Source organism: Salmo trutta, chromosome 17 (assembly GCF_901001165.1).
Source record: "Salmo trutta chromosome 17, fSalTru1.1, whole genome shotgun sequence".
NCBI classification, from domain to species: Eukaryota; Metazoa; Chordata; class Actinopteri; order Salmoniformes; family Salmonidae; genus Salmo; species Salmo trutta.
Window position 1 is genome coordinate 23,181,656 of NC_042973.1, and position 20,873 is coordinate 23,202,528.

The 20,873-nt window shown below is 40.7% G+C and overlaps 1 protein-coding gene across 5 annotated transcripts; it reads right to left on the reverse strand.

Annotated features, from left to right (window-relative positions):
* Positions 1-250: 250 nt before the first annotated feature.
* LOC115151898 (gigaxonin-like) lies at positions 251-20,473 on the reverse strand. 5 transcript variants are annotated; one of them, XM_029696227.1, is made up of 12 exons: positions 20,192-20,473; positions 19,639-19,836; positions 19,362-19,476; positions 18,735-19,085; positions 18,124-18,344; positions 16,387-16,508; positions 16,108-16,220; positions 15,417-15,566; positions 15,164-15,300; positions 1,712-1,846; positions 1,420-1,529; positions 251-1,203 (listed from the first exon to the last, which is right to left on the reverse strand). In XM_029696227.1, exons 2-12 carry the CDS (start codon positions 19,827-19,829, stop codon positions 1,022-1,024), a joined length of 1,827 nt encoding a protein of 608 aa, XP_029552087.1. In that variant the 5' UTR covers positions 19,830-19,836; positions 20,192-20,473; the 3' UTR covers positions 251-1,021. The 5 variants fall into 5 exon arrangements, with proteins under 5 accessions (XP_029552087.1, XP_029552088.1, XP_029552086.1 ...); XM_029696228.1 differs by lacking the exon at positions 20,192-20,473 and adding an exon at positions 20,128-20,177; XM_029696226.1 differs by lacking the exon at positions 20,192-20,473 and adding an exon at positions 20,057-20,172.
* Positions 20,474-20,873: the final 400 nt, after the last annotated feature.

The window sequence follows — 20,873 nt, forward strand, 5'->3', positions numbered from 1 at the left end:
ATCCTTCTTTAACCGGTCTCCTCCCATTCATCTACACTTATTGAAGTGGATTTCACAGGTGACATCAATAAGGTATCATAGCTTTCACCTGGTCAGTCTATGTTGTGGAAAGAGCAGGTGTTCATAATGTTTTATACACTCAGTATATACAGTATATCACCAGTAACCATTGCAATATGTGCTATGCTCCAGCTTCTGGCATTAAGCACTATAAACTGTCTATTTAAAAAGAGTCTATTTTAAGTTAAGATTTTGAGTAAAGATTATTTTATAGGCCACAAGTCCCTTAGCTAAGGGAACAACTAAAACCACATCTGTTATTTTACAAGTCTCCTTGTGTATCTCTAGTTGTCATAGGCCAAAAACAGCATTTGTCCTTTTGTGAATCTAGTTATGCATCTCTAGTTGACATTCACTGACTCATTAAAAAAAAAAAAAATACAGTGTTAGACATGGGTCTAGATTTTCCATAAAAATGACAGGCTAGGTGATTACAAATGACAGTACTACTAGGCGGCAGGTAGCCTAGCAGTTAAGTGAAAGGTCGCTGGTTTGAATTATTGAGCCGACTAGGTGAAAAAGTTGTAGATGTGCCCTTGAACAAGGCACTTTAATCTAATTGCTCCTGTAAGTGGCTCTGGATAAGTGTGTCTGCTAAAATGTAATTCTTCCTTTTCACCCCTTAAAATTAGTGTTACATTCTCTAAAACCCACCAAGCAGCAGCAAAAATGTAGTAAACATAAAAAGCAAATGGGGAATGTCAGTAAAATCTATTTACAAATCATTCCCACTGTTAAATTGCAATGAAATAAGGCCATGTTTAAAAAGTGATCCCTCTTCAAGCAAGATCGCTCATACAATAATACCCCAATGAACCCTAAGAAAGCCAGCAAAATATGCAGACAAATACTCCAAACATCCCCATTGGAGGTTCCCTTCTTCAACCTCCATTCTTGTCTCATTGCTGTGCCCATAGCCAAAAGATGAGTGTGGAGACAATGCCACTCCTTTAGGTGCTTTCTATGATGATGGGACCCTGTGTCTAAACAGGCCCTGCTTCAGCTGCAGACGGAACAGTTTGCAGTTAGCGATGCGCAGGGCTGCACAGCCCGTCTTGCACAGATCAGATGTCAGCATGGGCTTGGTGCGGTGCCACGTCCCCGAGCTACGACGGAATTCCCTCACATAGTCATAGGTTGTACCTACGCAGAGGGAGGAAAATATATGTTGATATTGCCCTCAGGGGATTGCCAGCTGTACACACACACACAGCCCCCTTTAGAGAATGTATACACACAGTACACACATACAGTAACTTGTATTTGCGAATGCTTGCCAAGTTGTTGTAATATGCTTCAGGAGTCCATTACATAACATATCATAATATTTACATTCTATTGGCACAGCCTTTAACTCACCAGTGTCTAGGTCTCCCACCACATAAATGCTGACTCCAATGGGGACAGCTCCATACACAAAGGAGGAACTTGTCTGAACACAGAGATTCTGGTCATCCAGGTATATCCATCTGGACACAGTGTGGTTGGGCAAAAAAAAACAAATACGATTGAAAGATGTTGATAATCTACAAACACAGTAAATATAAGGTCTCTTCGTCTTTAGGTAACAAGGATAAACCCAGTCTATAATCGTTCTGGCTAAAGCATGAATGAAAACAAGGACGTATTTGATCAAAGCCCTATTATTGACCTTTTCATCTCATCATGGAAAAACTCGGACTTGCAGGTGGTCATGGGGCTGGATTCTGGGTTGTCTGAGTCACGGCTCCTCACGCCTCCAAACACATAGAGCTCCTGACCCACACCACACGCCACTGAGCCAAACCTGCAGGCAGAGACATCCCCACCGTAACATCAGGTCAGGGCTCATTTATCAAATGCATATAATTAATAACACCAACACTAAACAAATCCACCACAGGAGACTTTGTGTAACATTCATCTTCTGTGGTCTTTGAAGGGATGAAAATTCTACTTTAAAAATAGTTCATCTGGGGACGCAGCTATGCTTCTGACCTTATTCTCGACCTCTTGGGTGGAAATACAATAGACAGAATGCAGTTATGTAATCTAACCTAATATATAGTCAGTATAATAAGTGCATGCAATTGTTCACTGTTAGTTTTTTAATCACTTTGGTGCAATTTTTTAAAGTATGTGGAACTGCTTCACAACTCTTAGTTAAAAAAAAATGTTATTTGTCACATGCTTCGTAGACAACAGGTGAAATGTTTACTTACGGGTCCTTTTCCAACAATGCAGAGTTAAAGATAAGATAGAAAATCTAATAAAAAAATAAAGTAACACGAGGAATAAATACACAGTGAATAATAAAAATGACGAGTAAAAATACCATGGCTATATACAGAGTAGAAAATAACGTGGTTATATACACTGAGTGTACAAAACAGAAACACCTTCCAAATATTGAGTTGAACCCACTTTTGCCCTTAGAACAGCCTCAATTCGTCGGAGCATGGACTCTGGTGTCGAAAGCATTCTACAGGGATGCTGGCCCATGTTGACTCCAATGCTTCCCACAGTTGTGTCAGGTTGGCTGGATGTCCTTTGGGCGGTGGACTATTCTTGATACACACAGGAAACTGTTGAGCGTGAAAAACCCAGCAGCGTTGCAGTTCCTGACACACTCAAACCGGTGCACCTGGCACCTACTAACATACCCTGTTCAAAGGCACTTACATTTTTGTCTTGCCCATTCACCCTCTGAATGGCCCACATACATAATCCATGTCTCAATTGTCTCAAGGCGTAAAAACCCGTCTTTAATTAACCGGTCTCCTCCCCTTCATCTACAGTGATTGAAGTGGATTTAACAAGTGACATCAATAAGGGATAATAGCTTTCACTTGGTCAGTCTATGTGCTGGAAAGAGCAGATGTTCCTAATGTTTTGTTCAATCAGTATACAAGGAGTTCCAGTACCGAGTCGATGTGCAGGGGTACAAGGTAATTTAAGTAGCTACGTACTGTACATATATGTAGCGGTAAAGTGACTAGACAACAGGATAGATAATAGACAGTTGTAGCAGCGTATGTGGTGAGTGTGAAAGTGTGTGTGTTGTGGTGTCAGTATGTATGAGTGTGTGGGTAAAGTCTAGTGTGGGTAAAGTCTAGTGTGGGTAAAGTCCAGTGTGGGTGCATAGAGTTAGTTAGTGCAAGAGAGTTAGTGCAAAAAAAGGGTCAATGCAGGAGGTCCGAGTAGCAATTTGATTAGATATTTAGCAATGTTGTTTAGAAGTCTTATGGCTTCGGGGGGTTAGAAGTTGTTCAGAGTCCTGTTGGTTCCAGACTTGGTGCACTGTTACCGCTTTCTATGCGGCAAAAATGTATTCATGAAAATGTACAGTATCAGTTTCTTTATTTTTACTATTTTCTACATTGTAGACTAATAGTGAAGACATCAAATCTATGAAATACACATATGGAATTATCACGACGTTGCCCTCTTTGGACACTGCGAGCACCATCCCCCGACCGCTATACTTCTGACACCAGGCTCTGGAAGAGCGGTCGTAAATTCCTACAAGGAGACCCTCTCCTCATGGCCCCAGTATAGAGAGAACAAAGGAGTTCTTCCACCTCACAGAACTGGAGAACCGAACGACATTTATGTTCTGGAGAAGGTATAAAAGATCGGTGAAGAATCCAGCAACGAACTGGTCCGTTTGGTACAATTTTGTGAAACTTATAAGAGACAATACGGCCACATTACCATAATCATGTTTATAGAAGAGTCTCAGGTATGAGACTTACATCTAAATGGTTGTATAAAATTAATGAATAAGGATGGAACTGTTTGTGAAATTGTGTAATGTGATTTTGGACTGTTTAACTTCTTTGGGATAGGGGGCAGTATTTTCACGGCCGGATAAAAAACGTACCCGATTTAATCTGGTTACTAATTCTGCCCAGAAACTAGAATATGCATATAATTAGTAGATTTTTATAGAAAACACTCTAAAGTTTCTAAAACTGTTTGAATGGTGTCTGTGAGTATGACAGAACTCATATGGCAGGCCAAAACATGAGAAGATTCCATACAGGAAGTGCCCTGTCTGACAATTTGTTGTCCTTCTGTTGCAGCTCTATCGACATTACAGCATCTGTGCTGTAACGTGACACTTTCTAAGGCTTCCATTGGCTCTCTAAAGCCGCTAGAAAGTGGAATGGGGTGTCTGCTGTCGGGGACAGTGAGATTGGAGATGCGCGTTCACGAGACTTCTCAATTTTTTCTTTGTCTTTGAACGAATACAACGTCGTTGGAATATTATCGCTATTTTACGAGAAAAATAGCATAAAAATTGATTTTAAACAGCGGTTGACATGCTTCTAAGTACGGTAATGGAATAAAACATAAGACATTTAAAAAATGTCACAAAATGCGCTCGCACGTTACCCTTCGGATAGTGACCTGAACGCACGAACACAATGGAGGTATTTGGATATAACTATGGATTATTTGGAACGAAAACAACATTTGTTGTTGAAGTAGAAGCCCTGGGAGTGCATTCTGACGAAGAACAGCAAAGTTAATCCAATTTTTCTAATAGTAATTCTGAGTTTAGGTGACCCCGAAGTTGGCGGATGTCAAAATAGCTAGCCGTGATGGCTGAGCTATGTACTCAGAATATTGCAAAATGTGCTTTCGCCGAAAAGCTATTTTAAAATCGGACATAGCGATTGCATAAAGGAGTTCTGTATCTATAATTCTTAAAATAATTGTTATGTATTTTGTCAACGTTTATCATGAGTAATTTAGTAAATTCACCGGAAGTTTTCGGTGGGTATGCTAGTTCTGAACATCACATGCTAATGTAAAAAGCTGGTTTTTGATATAAATATGAACTTGATTGAACAAAACATGCATGTATTGTATAACATAATGTCCTAGGAGTGTCATCTGATGAAGATTATCAAAGGTTAGTGCTGCATTTAGCTGTGGTTTTGGTTTATGTGACATATATGCTTGCTTGGAAAATGGCTGTGTGACTATTTGTGTCTATGTACTCTCCTAACATAATATAATGTTTTGCTTTCGCTGTAAAGCCTTTTTGAAATCAGACAATGTGGTTAGATTAACGAGAGTCTTATCTTTAAAATGGTGTAAAATAGTTGATTGTTTGAGAAAATTGAATTGTGGTATTTTAGTTGGTTTTGTATTTCGTGCCGTGCGATGCCATTGGCTGTTGGCTAGGGGTTCCGCAGGCAGAACGGGGTTCCGCTAGCGGAACGTCTGTCCTCAACAGGTTAATGAAGGAAACTCCAATTCCCTTTGGAGTCTTAACTAAATCAGAGGACCGCCCCCAGGGACACAGACAGGACCTGGCGTCATGAGACAGCCTTTTTCTATGTCCTGAATAAAACCCCCACCTTGGTTTTCTATCACCAGACCGAGTTTACCTCAATTACGAGATGGCTAAAGGTTGGAGACCACCTTACCTCTTGCTGAACTTTTAACCATACCACGTGGTTAAACTCTTAAACTATCGATACCGACAGAATAAGAACAAGTCTTTGATATTAATTACTAGTCTGCAGCTAGGAATTCGGTATCATTGAACGCGATGACCGACAACCGCCGAAAACATCTATTCTATAACGACATTAATGAATGTCACTCTGAACTACCCATTCTAACCACGACAGAGAGAGAGGGCGGACAGACTCTCCAACAGAAACAAACTTTTCAACAGAGATCCCGACGACACACTGAGCGTAAATATATATATATTGATTGCAATTGTTCCCGAATGAGTGAGCGTTCATGTGCAAAGGATTAGCATTTCAATTGTTATAATATTCAACTCTGTAGTGTCCCCCCCCCCCCCCACTCCCCTTTTGTCTAACAAGCCGCCATGCCGGTTTAGCCAACTAGGGCACATTCTTGATTTCAAGACAATTGATGTATGGATGACTCATAGTGAAGACTGGGTTCGTGCAGATAACCAACAATTTACGACGTTTGGAATGAGACTGACGTGAGGTAAATAAGTCATTAATTCGAAGACTAATTGATCAGATATTAAAATATCTGAAAGTTATATTAGGAAAATTATAACTTTGTAATCTGAATATTTTCCTTGGTGCCCCGACTTCCTAGTTAATTACAGTTACATGATTAATCAGGTTAATCGCATAATAATAATTACAGAGAGTTATTTGATAAATATGTCTTCAGTTTTAATGATGCCAAAGACACAACAGAATCATTTAGTAAGCAAAAAAAAAGTGTTAAACAAATCAAAATATATTTTACATTTGAGATTCTTCAAAGTAGCCACCCTTTGCCTTGATGACAGCACACTCTTGGCATTCTCTCAACCAGCTTCACCTGGAATGCTTTTCCAAGAGTCTTGAAGGCGTTCCCACATATGCTGAGCACCTGTTGGCTGCTTTTCCTTCACTCTGCGGTCAAACTCATCTATATCCATCTCAATTGGTTTGAGGTCAGGTGATTGTTGAGGCCAGGTCATCTGATGCAGCCCTTCCACTGCCTGGAGGTGTGTTAGGTCATTGTCCTGTTGAAAAACAAATGATAGTCCCACTAAGCGCAAAGCAGATGGAATGGCATATCGCTGCAGAATGCTGGAGTAGACATGCTGGTGAAGTGTGCGTGCCTTGAATTCTAAATAAATCACAGACAGTGTCACCAGAATAGCACCCCCACACCTCCTCCTTGCTTCATAGTGGGAACCACACATGCCGATATCATCCGTTCATCTTCTCTGCGTCTCACAAAAACATGGCGGTTGGAACCAAAAATATCAAATTTTGACTCATCAGACCAAAAGGACAGATTTCCACCAGTCTAATATCCATTGCTTGTGTTTCTTGGCCCAAGCAAGTCTCTTCTTATTATTGGTGTCCTTTAGTAGTGGTTTCAGCAATTTGACCATGAATGCCTGATTCACACAGTCTCCTCTGAACAGTTGATGTTGAGATGTGTCTGTTACTTGAACTCCGTGAAGCCTTTATTTGGGCTGCAATCTGAGGTGCAGTTAACTCTAATGAACTTATCCTCTGCAGCAGAGGTAACTCGGGGTCTTTCCTGAAAGCCAGTTTCATCATACGCTTGATGGTTTTTGCGACTGCAATTAAAGAAACGTTCAAAGTTCTTAAAATTTTCCGGACTGACTGACCGTCATGTCTTAAAGTAATGATGGACTGTCGTTTCTCTTTGCTTATTTGAGCTGTTCTTGCCATAATATGGACTTGGTCTTTCACCAAATAGGGCTACCTTCTGTATACCACCCCTACCTTGTCACAGCACAACTGATGGCTCAAACGCATTAATGGCTCAAACGCATTAAGGAAAGAAATTCCACAAATTAACTTTTAACAAGGCACACATGTTAATTGAAATGCATTCCAGATAACTACCTCATGAAGCTGGATGAGAGAATGCCAAGAGTGTGCAAAGCTGTCATCTGGGCAAAGCGTGGCTACTTTGAAGAATCTAAAATATATTTTGATTTGTTTAAAGACTTTTTTGGTTACTACATGATTAAATATGTGTTATTTCATAGTTTGTCTTCACTATCATTTTACAAAAAAAATAGTAAAAATAAAGAAAAACCCTGGAATGAGTAGGTCTGTCCAAACCTTTGAATAGTTCTGTATGTCTGTAAAGAATAATCATAAAAAGTACAACATATACTCAAATGTACTACTATGATGACTATTGTAAACTTACTGTGAAGTAAAATCATATCTGACAAGATCAGAGATGTACCGTATGTAACAAATCAAAGTGTATTGGTTTGTGTACACAGATTAGCAGGTGTTGCTGCAGCAAAATGCTTGTGTTTCTAGGTCACTACAATATCAAATAATCCAGAAAGTCCAAAACAAGAAAGAAATGCATCCCCTATACTGTAAACATGTATCCAAAAGGCCATGGACGAGGCATGGAATGATTTCAATCCAGACCTACAGTGTATGTCAGGCTTGGACTCGCCATGCCAAAAGGGTTTTCCCCAGGTGCATGAACAATGAGGATATTTACTGCAATTTCGATGAGAACCTTTGGCCAATTGCTCAAGACAGGCTTGCTGCAAACTAGTGCCTGCTAAACATGATGTTTCTTTAATTTGATTACATTGTTTACATTGCATTCTTTAATTTGATTACATTGATTATTGCTTTTTGCCATTCTCAGTGCATTTGGTACATAAAGCCCTGAAATCCTTAGATCAGAGAAAGCCTGCAGGTCCTGATCTTCTGGATCCCTGCTTTTTAAATCTGGCAGCTGATTTCATAGCTGAACCACTTACATATCAGTCTAACCCTGGAATGTAATGAAATTCCAAAGATCTGGAAATCAGCATTTGTCCTACCACTTTTAAAAGGGGGAGATCAAACTCTTTTAAATAATTATAGGCCAATCTCAAAGCTGTCACCCCTGGTGAAAATACTTGAAACCCTTGTGAGTGAACAGCTAAAAGAGTTTTTATTTACTAACTCTATTTTATCAATGTACCAATCGGGCTTCAGGAAGAAGCATAGCACAGCAGCCATGAAGGTTTTAAATGATATCACTGAAGCCCTTGACAAAAAACAGCACTGTGTCTCACTTTTTATTAATCTCTTTAAGGCTTTTGATACAGTTGAGCATGCTATACTAAGGCAGAGATTGTCGAGTGTAGGTCTTTCGGAGCATGCAGTTGCATGGTTTGCTACCTATCTGTCTGATAGTGCACTCAATTTGATGGGCTCATGTCTGTTAAATTGTCTGTCTGTAATGGTGTGCCCAAAGGCTCTGTACTTGGTCCTCTCTTATTCACTATTTATATAAATAATTTAGACAAAATTGTCCAAAATGCACAACTTTATTTATGCTGATGATACTGTTATTTACTGTTGTGCCTTGTCTCTTACAAAAGCTTTCCAGAACTTGCAAACTGCTTTTTATACTGTTCAACATACCTTGTGTCAATTGAAGCGTATCCTCAACAAAACTAAACTAATGGTGTTTTCTAAAGCAAGAAATAGACCTCTGAACTTTTCACCTATTATTACCTGTCAGGGCAATGAGATTGAGACTGTAACCTCATATAAATATCTTGGAATTTTAATTGATGACGGCCTCTCTTTTAAATTGCATATTCAACAACTTACAAAAAAAATGGAAGCTGAAATTGGGATTTTATTTTAGGAATAAGGCCTGTTTTTCTTTTGAAGCCAGAAGGAGGTTAGTATCAGCTACATTTATGCCTCTATTAGACTATGGGGATATTTTATATATGTATGTTTCCGCTCAGTGTTTGAGATCAATTGACACCCTTTACCATGGCACAAAGAGATTTATTTTAAACTGCAAAACCCTTACGCACCACTGCACTTTATATACCAGGGTTGGCTGGCCTTCTCTAGTCACTCGTAGGCTCAGTCTCTGGTATTCTTTTATTTACAAACCCATTTGGGGTTTACTACCTATTTATTTGGGCATTTTTATTGTTCAGAAATGTGGTGGGTACTCCCTTCGTTCCCTGGACTTTATCCTGCTAACTGTTCCAAATGTCCGAACTGAATTTGGTAAAAGGGCTTTTATGTACTCTGCGCCATTGTCTTGGAACACCTTACAAAATACTTTTAAACTGGAAGAACTTGTCCCGATTGGTATTTTTAAATCACTGATGAATGATCTTGAGAGATTCCCTGACCTGTCAATGTTTTTAATTTGCTGTTTTGATTTTGTTATACTCTTGTGAATTCTATGGTTTTTACTGGATTACTTGTAGTTTTTCATGTTGTTTGTCTGTAATTGTTTTTAAATGACTTGGTGCTGCCTATCTTGGCCAGGACGCTCTTGAAAAAGAGATTTTAAATCTCAAATGAACCCTTCCTGGTTAAATAAAGGTTAAATAAAAATTGTGAAAGATGATCACACCTTCGATCACACATAGGATAGAGATGATGGAAATTTGATGTTCAGTAGTGCAAGTGTATTGCCTAATGTGAAAACAGTGTAATGTACTGTAATTTACAGGACTGTAGCATACTACATTACATGTTTTGCTATTGGATTAACTGGTTGTTAAAATAACTAAATTGAGAAGATATCATTATGTTGTGTTTTGGTGATTAAACCAATGTACTCATTATATTTCACAGTAAACTAATATTTTGGATCAATGGTTGTGTGTTGAAAGATGCCTACAAACAAAATGAATGCACAATGAAAGGTTTTGAATGTAAGAACGGCTGCGTTACAAGTTTTACCAGTTTGGAGTTTCGTACTAAAAGTTTAGAAAATAGTTCAAAAGCAATAAAAAAAAAACTGTATTACAATGTATAAATGTGTTACTTGAGAGGTGAAGCCAAAGGCTATTTTCCATCTAAATGTGGACAATAAAGTTGAATAATTTCTAAAGTAAAACCTGACATCTGACAGGTAAAATACACTGCTCAAAAAAATAAAGGGAACACTTAAACAACACAATGTAACTCCAAGTCAATCACACTTCTGTGAAATCAAACTGTCCACTTAAGAAGCAACACTGATTGACAATACATTTCACATGCTGTTGTGCAAATGGAATAGACAACAGGTGGAAATTATAGGCAATTAGCAAGACACCCCCAATAAAGGAGTGGTTCTGCAGGTGGTGACCACAGACCACTTCTCAGTTCCTATGCTTCCTGGCTGATGTTTTGGTCACTTTTGAATGCTGGCGGTGCTTTCACTCTAGTGGTAGCATGAGACGGAGTCTACAACCCACACAAGTGGCTCGGGTAGTGCAGCTCATCCAGGATGGCACATCAATGCGAGCTGTGGCAAGAAGGTTTGCTGTGTCTGTCAGCGTAGTGTCCAGAGCATGGAGGCGCTACCAGGAGACAGGCCAGTACATCAGGAGACGTGGAGGAGGCCGTAGGAGGGCAACAACCCAGCAGCAGGACCGCTACCTCCGCCTTTGTGCAAGGAGGAGCAGGAGGAGCACTGCCAGAGCCCTGCAAAATGACCTCCAGCAGGCCACAAATGTGCATGTGTCTGCTCAAACGGTCAGAAACAGACTCCATGAGGGTGGTATGAGGGCCCAACGTCCACAGGTGGGGGTTGTGCTTACAGCCCAACACCGTGCAGGACGTTTGGCATTTCGCCAGAGAACACCAAGATTGGCAAATTCGCCACTGGCGCCCTGTGCTCTTCACAGATGAAAGCAGGTTCACATTGAGCACATGTGACAGAGTCTGGAGACGCCGTGGAGAACGTTCTGCTGCCTGCAACATCCTCCAGCATGACCGGTTTGGTGGCGGTGGGTCAGTCATGGTGTGGGGTGGTATTTCTTTGGGGGGGCCGCACAGTCCTCCATGTGCTCGCCAGAGGTAGCCTGACTGCCATTAGGCACCGAGATGAGATCCTCAGACCCCTTGTGAGACCATATGCTGGTGTGGTTGGCCCTGGGTTCCTCCTAATGCAAGACAATGCTAGACCTCAGATGGCTGGAGTGTGTCAGCAGTTCCCGCAAGAGGAAGGCATTGATGCTATGGACTGGCCCGCCCGTTCCCCAGACCTGAATCCAATTGAGCACATCTGGGACATCATGTCTCGCTCCATCCACCAACGCCACGTTGCACCACAGACTGTCCAGGAGTTGGCGGATGCTTTAGTCCAGGTCTGGGAGGAGATCCCTCAGGAGACCATCTGCCACCTCATCAGGAGCATGCCCAGGCGTTGTAGGGAAGTCATACAGGCACGTGGAGGCCACACACACTACTGAGCCTCATTTTGACTTGTTTTAAGGACATTACATCAAAGTTGGATCAGCCTGTAGTGTGGTTTTCCACTTTAATTTTGAGTGTGACTCCAAAACCAGACCTCCATGGGTTGATAAATTGGATTTCCATTGATTATTTTTGTGTTATTTTGTTGTCAGCACATTCAACTATGTGAAGAAACAAGTATTTAATAAGATTATTTCATTCATTCAGATCTAGGATGTTATTTTAGTGTTCCCTTCATTTTTTTTAGCAATATATATATATATATATATATATATATACACACACACACACACACAGTGGGGTCATAAATTAACACCCTTGATAAAGATTAGCAATAATGACTCAAAAAGGTAGGGGTCAAAATTATTGACACCCGTTTCCACCTTGCGAGGACAACGGCACTGAGCCCTTTTGTAAAATATTTTATGAGTGGTAGAACACATTGGAAGGGATCTTAGACTATTCCTCCATACAGAATCCTTCCAGATCCTTGGTATCTTTCCTCTGTACTTATGGACTGCCCTCGTCAATTCAAACCACAGGTTTTCAAATGGGTTTCAAGTCCAGAGACAGATGGCCATTGCAAAATGTTGATCTTGCAATGGAAATTAACAATTTCTTTGTGGATTTGTATGTATACTTGGGGTAATATTCTTGCTGGAAGATCCATTTGCAGCCAAATTTCAGCATCCTGGCAGAGACAACCAGGTTTTTGGCTAAAATATCCTGGTACTGGGTAAAGTTAATGATGCCATTGACCTTAAAAAAGGCCCAATGCAGATATTTCTATATCAATATCAAACCATTTCTGGGTAACAATTAAATACCTTACTAACCACGTTTCCATCTACAGATTTTATACGAGTAAAGTTATACCATATAAAAGAAAATGATGACAGCTGTGATGGAAACAGGAAGTTTCAGTACAGTTTCATAGATGCAGACAGATAATTTGTTCGTTCAACAATATGAGATTTTTTGGTCTGTAAAATAAATGTGAGAAATGGTGATGGAAACCAAGCGTAAATAGTGATATAATAACCGTCATACCGATGTGATGTTGTAGTCACGCGATGATATGGTGTGTGCTCCTCCTACTACGACTCGGGAAGCCATGCAGTTTATTAGGCTACAGATGAAATAAGTTAATATGAACTTCACAGGGTGGTGAAAGTGCATGATATGAACTTGAGTCTCCTTTCCAATAAATGTTAAGGATCTTATTCTGGTGACATGATGAATGATGCTTGACTGCCATTTTGGCAAATAAAAACGGTTTTGCACTTATCCATAATCTCATCATGTAGACAAGCTTACCCCCACTGTATCTGTGAGCTGTTGGCTAGAGCGCACATGCCAAGACCAGAGTAGGCATATTTGCTATTTAACGTAACCATTTCTGCAACAAAACTACCGGTAGAGTTGAAAATGCAATGGAAACACTTTGAGCCAGTGGCAACGCATCATTCAGGGCAGGTGGGGCAGAGACCCATTAATACGTGTCACATATCAGTTTGCAAACAGTGTAAAAAATATATATACACATCATTGAGTTAGTTAAGCCGCATACAAACATGGTCTCTTTTTTGTTTTCTTGAGTAAGGCAGCTCCAAAATGCAGGTGTTTCAGCCTAGCTCAGTGCTTTCGGTGTTGGTGGGGCAAGCCAGCAGAAAATACGGAGCATTGCGCCGTGATTGGCTCAGTGTTCTGTCACTCATGGGGACACTACGTCAGAGCCAAGTCTAAGGGTAGACCTCGAAAATTCTAGCCCCTTGGGTGCTGCATTAGAAGTGCCCATCCAAGAAGGCTCAATGTCTTTGGCCACAGATAAAATGATGTCAAATCACATTACATCTACAGTAGCTTTGATTGGACTGATCATGTCAACATCATACTTACACAATCTTAGCTAGCAGTCATCATGATTTGTGCCACGCTCAAAACAACTTAACTCTGAACTGCAAAATCTGACTTTAGGAAGTTCAAGACAACTGGGAACTCGGGGAAAAACTAGCTAAGACTGGGAAAATACGTTTTGAACTTTCATCCAACTTGGAATTGTAAAATCGGGAACTCAAGCCTTTTTCTAGAGCAACAACCTGAAGATCACTGACATCGTCATGATTCAACTTTTGTTTTTCTTTCTTTGAGTTCCCAGTTGTCTTGAAAGCACCATAAATCCAGAGAATGGCAGACTAATGACAGAGTTTGATGACAAAATTTGTCCACCAAGGACGGCCGCGCCACCTTCCTGTTCAAGTGAGCACAGCACAACAAGGCGAGTCAATAAATGTCCTGTATGTTGCTGCATAAATTATGTAATATGCCAGGGAGATATGTATACTGTAGCTAAGAAAGTAATACTAAGAGTATGTTGTGTAGTAAGCTGTTAGTAGCCCATGTGCCTCACCCTAATAATTTGGTCTATTTTCACCTCCTAATTTTGCCTACTGTTATGACTTGGTGGTGCACATATGACCTGTTTTTGAGAAATGTAATCATTGAATATTGTAAGAGCTTTCATTGTCTGCTTATAGGCCCCCTTTATTTATCCTACGGTTCTGACTTGGTGTACAGGGAGAATAGTTTAAGAGCAGCCCATGTTCTGAATTCTGTCACTGTACATTTCAAAAGTGCTGATCAAATAGTTATATTGACTACATCCGTCCTAGCTCCCTCATTAATGTCTTAATCGAAATTACTGATTGCCTCTTATCTGCTCGTTGTCCCCTTATGCCATAGTTTGTACAGTTAATGTATTGTTTAGTGGCTTTGCTGGCATGAAGCCCACTTAATGTTTTTTTCCCCCCACCAAGATTTACATGCTAAAGCATCAAAGATCCACCACCATATTTTACAGTAGGTATGGGGTTCTTTTCTGCTCGTGCATTCTCATTTCGACGTGCGTGGACAAAGAGCTCTATTTTCATGGCATCTGACCAAAGCACTGGTTCCAATCCAAGTGTCAATGTCGTTTAGCAAACTCCAGGCATTTACATTTGTTGGATGACATCAAAATTGAGCTCTTTGACCATGCATACCAGTTGACGAAGGACATCAAGGATCTGGAAGGATTCTGTATGGAGGAATGGTCTATGATCCTCCCAATGTGTTCTCTAACTCATAAAACATTTTAGAAAAAGGGTCAGTGCTGTTATCCTCACAAAGTGAGATATTAAAAGTAATTGAAAATGGGAGAGAAAAAAATATATTACTTGTTAAACAAAATACATTTCTCTGAGCAATTGTATTAGTATAAAATGCTTTTTTTTGCATATAATATAGCTCAGTACTTATTTTATATAGTAATTTTTTCAAATTTTTATCAAGGGTTTCAATTACGAACCCCACTGCATATAATGTATATTCATATTCAAACTATTGACTTTACTATGTACCTTCTCTCTTTCAAAGGGCAGATTGCAGTCCACTGCTGGGTCTTTGGGTCATAAGATTCTACTGAGTCGTACAGCTTTCCATATGACCCACCACCCATGGCATAGATCTTCTTTTTCATGGTGGCATAGCAGCCAACCTGAGGAGAGGAGAGATCATTGGGCAAGTGGTGAGAGATTTGGAGAGGATGCAATTTGTGAATGTGTTTGTTATACATTTCAGTTGGAAGCCGGAAATGTTCATGTCATGTCACACCTTGCGGACCATGGTCATGCTGGTTTGGGTGGTCCAGGTGTTGTAGTGAGGGTCGAACACCTCCACAGTCAGGAGCTCCATGTCCTCTTCCTCTCCTCCCAACACATAGATCATCCCATCCAGCTCTGCAACACCAAAGTTCTGCCTCGCCTGAGCAAGCAAATGGCAGAAGCCTCAATAATACTGAGAAACATTGACCCCTGGTGACATCACTTGGAACTACAACACACTTTAGGAGGGTAGAGAAGAACAAAACAAAAAATGGCTACCAGTGGGAGTATACAAGTAAAAAGGACAGAACATTAGATAGATTAAATAAAGTGTAATGTTTGTACATACCACAATAATCACTTTAGTTCAGTAGAAAACATGTATTTTGTCTACATAACCAATTGAAGTTGGGGTGGCAGGGCAGCCTAGTGGTTAGAGCGTTGGACTAGTTGAAAGGTTGCAAGTTCAAATCCCAGAGCTGACAAAGTACAAATCTGTCATTCTGCCCCTGAACAGGCCCACTGTTCCTAGGCAGTCATTGAAAATAAGAATTCGTTCTTTACTGACTTGCCTAGTTAAATAAAGTGAGAACTTCAGATGATACCACTTGAAATGTCTATGATACAAGCGGGTTGAAAGGATTGCAAAGAAAAAAAACATTGCAGTTTTTAATTTTGTGTGGAGTAGTACTGTAGAATACCTGTTTCATGGAAGGAATGGGGGTCCAAGTGTTTGTGTTTGGGTCATATTTCTCTCCACTGCTCAGGACTGTCTTGGTTTCATCCATGCCACCCATCACAAAGAGATGGCCCTCTGAGAGGACAAAGAATGGGGTTAATCCATTGTTGATTACTAAGACGAGCTTGGGGTTGCCTTACATGAGAATTGGCTGGAGCTATCAACTAATCATTAGCTGCCATGAAGACTGCACTGTATGTGCATATGTAACAGTAAAAGTGGGTCTGGATCCAATACCAACCTGCTGCCAGCACCCCATGCCCTATTCGCCCAATGCTCATTGGTTCCAGCTCGATCCACAGCTGGCGGTTTGGGTCATAGAGTGGACACATGCAGCGTACCATGGCTGACGGCTTCCTCGTTCTAAACAGGAACCAGATAACAGGACGTCAATTGTGGTCAGTCCTGTTGGTTTTTATCTCTGACACACTGGCTCCTTCTCTAACCTCATCCTCTGTCTATGTGTCACCAGAACACCCCTTCAACTTTACTTACTTGTCTAGAGTCTCCTCAATCTCTATGTGCTCTATCAGTAGATCAACCACACACTATTCTCAGTTTTTCCCCTTCCTGTCCTTAATACATTCTCTTCTTGCTTGTCATAACTTGCAGAACTTGCAGTTATGTGAATGTTTTGCATGAATTTCCATTACAAACTGTTTATCTATCAAGCATGTGCACAAAGAGAATCAATGTGTTATGACCACATTGTATGATTCATATACAATGCCTTCAGAAAATATTCACACCCTTGACTTTTTCCACATTTCGTTGTGTTACAGCCTGAATTTAAAATGGATTAAATTGAGATTTTTTGTCACTGTCCTACACACAATACCCCATAATGTCAAAGTATGATGATGTTTTTGGAAACTTTTATAAATGAATTTAAAATGGGAAGCTGAAATTTCAACCCCCTATGTTATGGCAAGCCTAAATAAGTTCAGGAGTAAAAATATTCTTAACAAGTGACAGACAAGGAAGGTTTTCCAATGCACCCATTGGTAGATAAATAAAAAGAAGACATTGAATATCCCTTTGAGCATTGTGAAGTTATTAATTACACTTTACATGGTGGATCAATACATCCACTCACTACAAAGATACAGGCATCCTTCCCACCTCAGTTGGCGGAGGGGAAGGAAACCACTCAGGGATTTCACCATGAGGCCAATGGTGACTTTAAAACAGTTACAGAGTTTAATGGAAAAAACTGAGGATGGATCAACAACATTGTAGTTACTCCACAATACTAACCTAATTGACAGAGTGAAAAGAAGATGCCTGTACAGAATACAAATATTCCAAAACATGCATCACTAAAATAACACTGCAAATAATATAGCAAAGCAATTCACCTTTTCCCCTGAAAACAAAGTGTTATGAGTACCACTCTCCATATGTACAAGCATAGTGATGGCTGCATCATGTTATGAGTATGCTTATAATTGTTAAGGACTGGGGAGTTAATCAGGATAAAAAAGAAACGGAATGGACCTAAGCACAGGCAGAATCCTAGAGGAAAACCTGGTTCAGTCTGCTTTCCACCAGACACTGGGAGATGAATTTGACAGAGCTTAAAGAATGTTGATAAAGAATAATGGCAATCCAGGTGTGGAAAGCTCTTAGAGACTTACCCAGAAAGACTCACAGCTGTAATCGCTGCCGAAGGTGCTTCTAAAAACGATTGACTCAGGGGTGTGAATACTTATGTAAATAAGATATTTCTGTATTCATTTACCATGAATTTGCTAACATTTCTAAAAACATGTTTTCACTTTGTCATTATTATGGGGTATTGTGTGTAGATGGGTGAGAGAAAAAAAAAGTTATCAATTTTGAATTCAGGCTGTAACACAACAAAATGTGAAATAGGTTAAGGGGTATTAATACTTTCTGAAGGCACTGTACACATTCAACAGCATAGACATTTATGTCTGGACATCGTCCCAGAGTAAGAGACTTAGAAGATACTCACACTCTCTCCTCCCCCCCTACAGTGACAATGCACTCCGAGTAGCCACGAGGTTTGAAGGCGGCTAGAAGAGCCTCGCCCTGCAGTGTTGCGCCCCCCAGTGGAGCGTTGCAGTACTCCCGGATCACCTCCCTCATCAAGGGCTCTCCTAACATCTGCTCCCTCAGGTAACCCTGGTCCAGCCCCTGGATCCACACCGATGACATCACCTCTTTCATGTGCACCTGGAAGGGGGGGGGGGGGGACACACAGAAAGCTGAAAGGCTGAAAGCTGAAAAAGCTGAAAGGCCAATAGTAATGCATAGGCAAATTGTGTGCGAAAAACACGTTCCTTCAAATTATTTAGTAGTCTTCGACCATAATTGTAGTAATTCTACAGCCATGCTTTAGGCAGACGTCTGTATCACATCCGGCTGTATCACATCTGGACGTGATTGGGAGTCCCATAGGGCGGCGCACAATTGGCCCAGTGTCGTCTGGGTTTGGCCAAGGTAGGCCTTTATTGTAAATAAGAATTTGTTCTTAACTGACTTGTCTAGTTAAATAAAAAAAATACAAACAGACAGAAATAAGGGCAGGACCACCACTACCCTAGCAGTAGAACAGGCCCTCACCCTCCGTTCCTCCAGGTCATGGCCAAGCCAGCGCACCACAGCCTCCAGGACATGCTTCTCATTGCCCACGTTGAGCTTGTCCATCGACAGGATCTCGCACAGCCGGTCTGGAGGTAACTCCCTGAACTCCTCCGTGACGGCCACATCACAGAAATGTGTCTGAAGGAAGTCTGTGGCAGCATGGTGAACATGGTACAGGCAGTAATGTAGAGAGAAAAGCCGGATCCCAATGCAGTTCTCTGCAGCAATGCAGCTCTCCAGGAACTGGCAGCACAGGGACTTCAGGTCTGTCAAGAGCAGCAGGTCAGCGGCCTGGACCATGTCCTGAATGGTGTCCTCACTCAGACTGATCTACACACAGACAACAAGGAGCGGGATGGAAGGAGAAGTGTAACATCAGGATTGTTCTAGGTATCATAATATGTTTTTGAATATTATACAATTCTAAAACAGATATGAATATGGATTCTCTCAAGAGTTAGGCAAATAACCTACTGGATAATATCAGTACTGGCAATTTAAAAACCGGTATAAGAATCACATGTACTGGTCAGTTTTAAGTAATCTGACCCATCCCACTTATGTTCACTTTACTGTAGGCCTACTACAGATTTGCATACTGCTTACCTCCCCACTAAAGATGTAGTCCAAGATCTGCTTCATGATAGTGACAGAGATTCCCTGGAGCTCAATGGTGTACATGGAGCCATCTTCCTTTGGAGGGTTGTAGTTCAGCTTTGTTCTATGGGAAGTCAGAATACTGTATCAGAATGACTGGAAAGGGCACTGACAGTCTGCAAGCACAGAGTGGGACACACCTTGACAGCTGGGAAACAATGTTACATAACTAGCCCTGTCAAAAAAAATGTTTAAACCATGGCATGTCTAAAGCCATAGTGATTACCTGATATATGGACTAGCCGCAGCCAAAATGTTTTTCTGGACTGGAATCTTTTCCCCTTCCAGTACCAACACTGCGTCTTGGAAGCATTGTTCTATCCATAAGGAGCGAAGGGCCTTGAGAAGTTTCTGAGAGTGTTGAGGGTCCGATACCACCGAACCTGCAGCGCTAACCACTGGATCAGAGGTGGACATTGTGTACCTACAGATGAAAAACACGTCATTATTAGCACAGCTGCCAAGATGAGGGCATAGAGAATAAATCAATTTAGCTGGCCAGTGTTTGTTTAACACAGGATTAGCCTTCGTAGGCTAGGCTAACGTCAGCATAATAAATGAGTTACTGTAGCAATAAGAAATGACTGAACTGAATTGTTGGCTGAATATTAAGTGACATCGTTATACTTGGTAGGGTCACACACATTTCAATAAAAACGGACAGGTTTCGGCGACATGCATTGCTAACTAACGTTATAATAGTAACCTACTTTACCGCTAGCTAGCTAGACATAAACAAAGAACAGGGTGCGTCCCAATTCACAGTAGCATTACGTTACCTTGCATGGACCACCACAAATCAGAGGCAGACAGCGAGTTTCTGTAAAGTAGGCGTGAAGAAGCTTTCAGCAGGCTCCAATGAAAAACGTTTAATGTCCTTCCTTTTGAGCAAACCATATATTAGTTGGAGCATTCACAGACCTGCGAGAGATATATGTTGAAACCTTACTTTCACCTTTCTGCTTTCAAACAGATTCGTGTGTGCACCATTGATTGACATTATAGATGAAGATGTAAACCTCGAGGAAGAAAGGTTGGATACATCTTCAAAGTAATCGAACAGAGCCCAAATGTACTGTATTTTGGATCCGCCCATGTTACGCCCACAAAAAAGCTCTACAGTGTTTTCACACAGATGGTCTATGCGCATGTGTAGGAGAGGCAATAATGCTGCATTCATAACCAAAAGGAAAGGTAGTAATTACCAGTGGTGAAGTCGTATATACCAGTTAAATGCATTCATATGCTTTGAACTCGTTGAGAAACGCCGATTGGTTGATGGCCAATAAACTGTGTCAACTATGAACTAAAAGTACGTATATTATGCTTGTAAACAAATGGTAGTGTTCAAAAACCCTGTTAATAGATTGCTTTTTATGTATATATAATGTCTTGCTGTTACATTTAACTGCCGAAAATGCTGTTATTGAGGTAATTTCCTTTGTAGGAGACATGAGGTCA

Bases quoted from the DNA above. Each gene is read 5' to 3' on its own strand.
- LOC115151898 (XM_029696225.1), bottom strand. From the start codon at position 20,031: ATGTCACTTAATATTCAGCCAACAATTCA. The intron at 15,567-16,107 runs GTATTCTACAGT...TTGCTTGCTCAG, and splicing joins CCATTCCTTCCATGAAACAG to GCGAGGCAGAACTTTGGTGT. The intron at 1,847-15,163 runs GTACATAGTAAA...CTCTGCCTGCAG, and splicing joins TGCCCTTTGAAAGAGAGAAG to GTTTGGCTCAGTGGCGTGTG.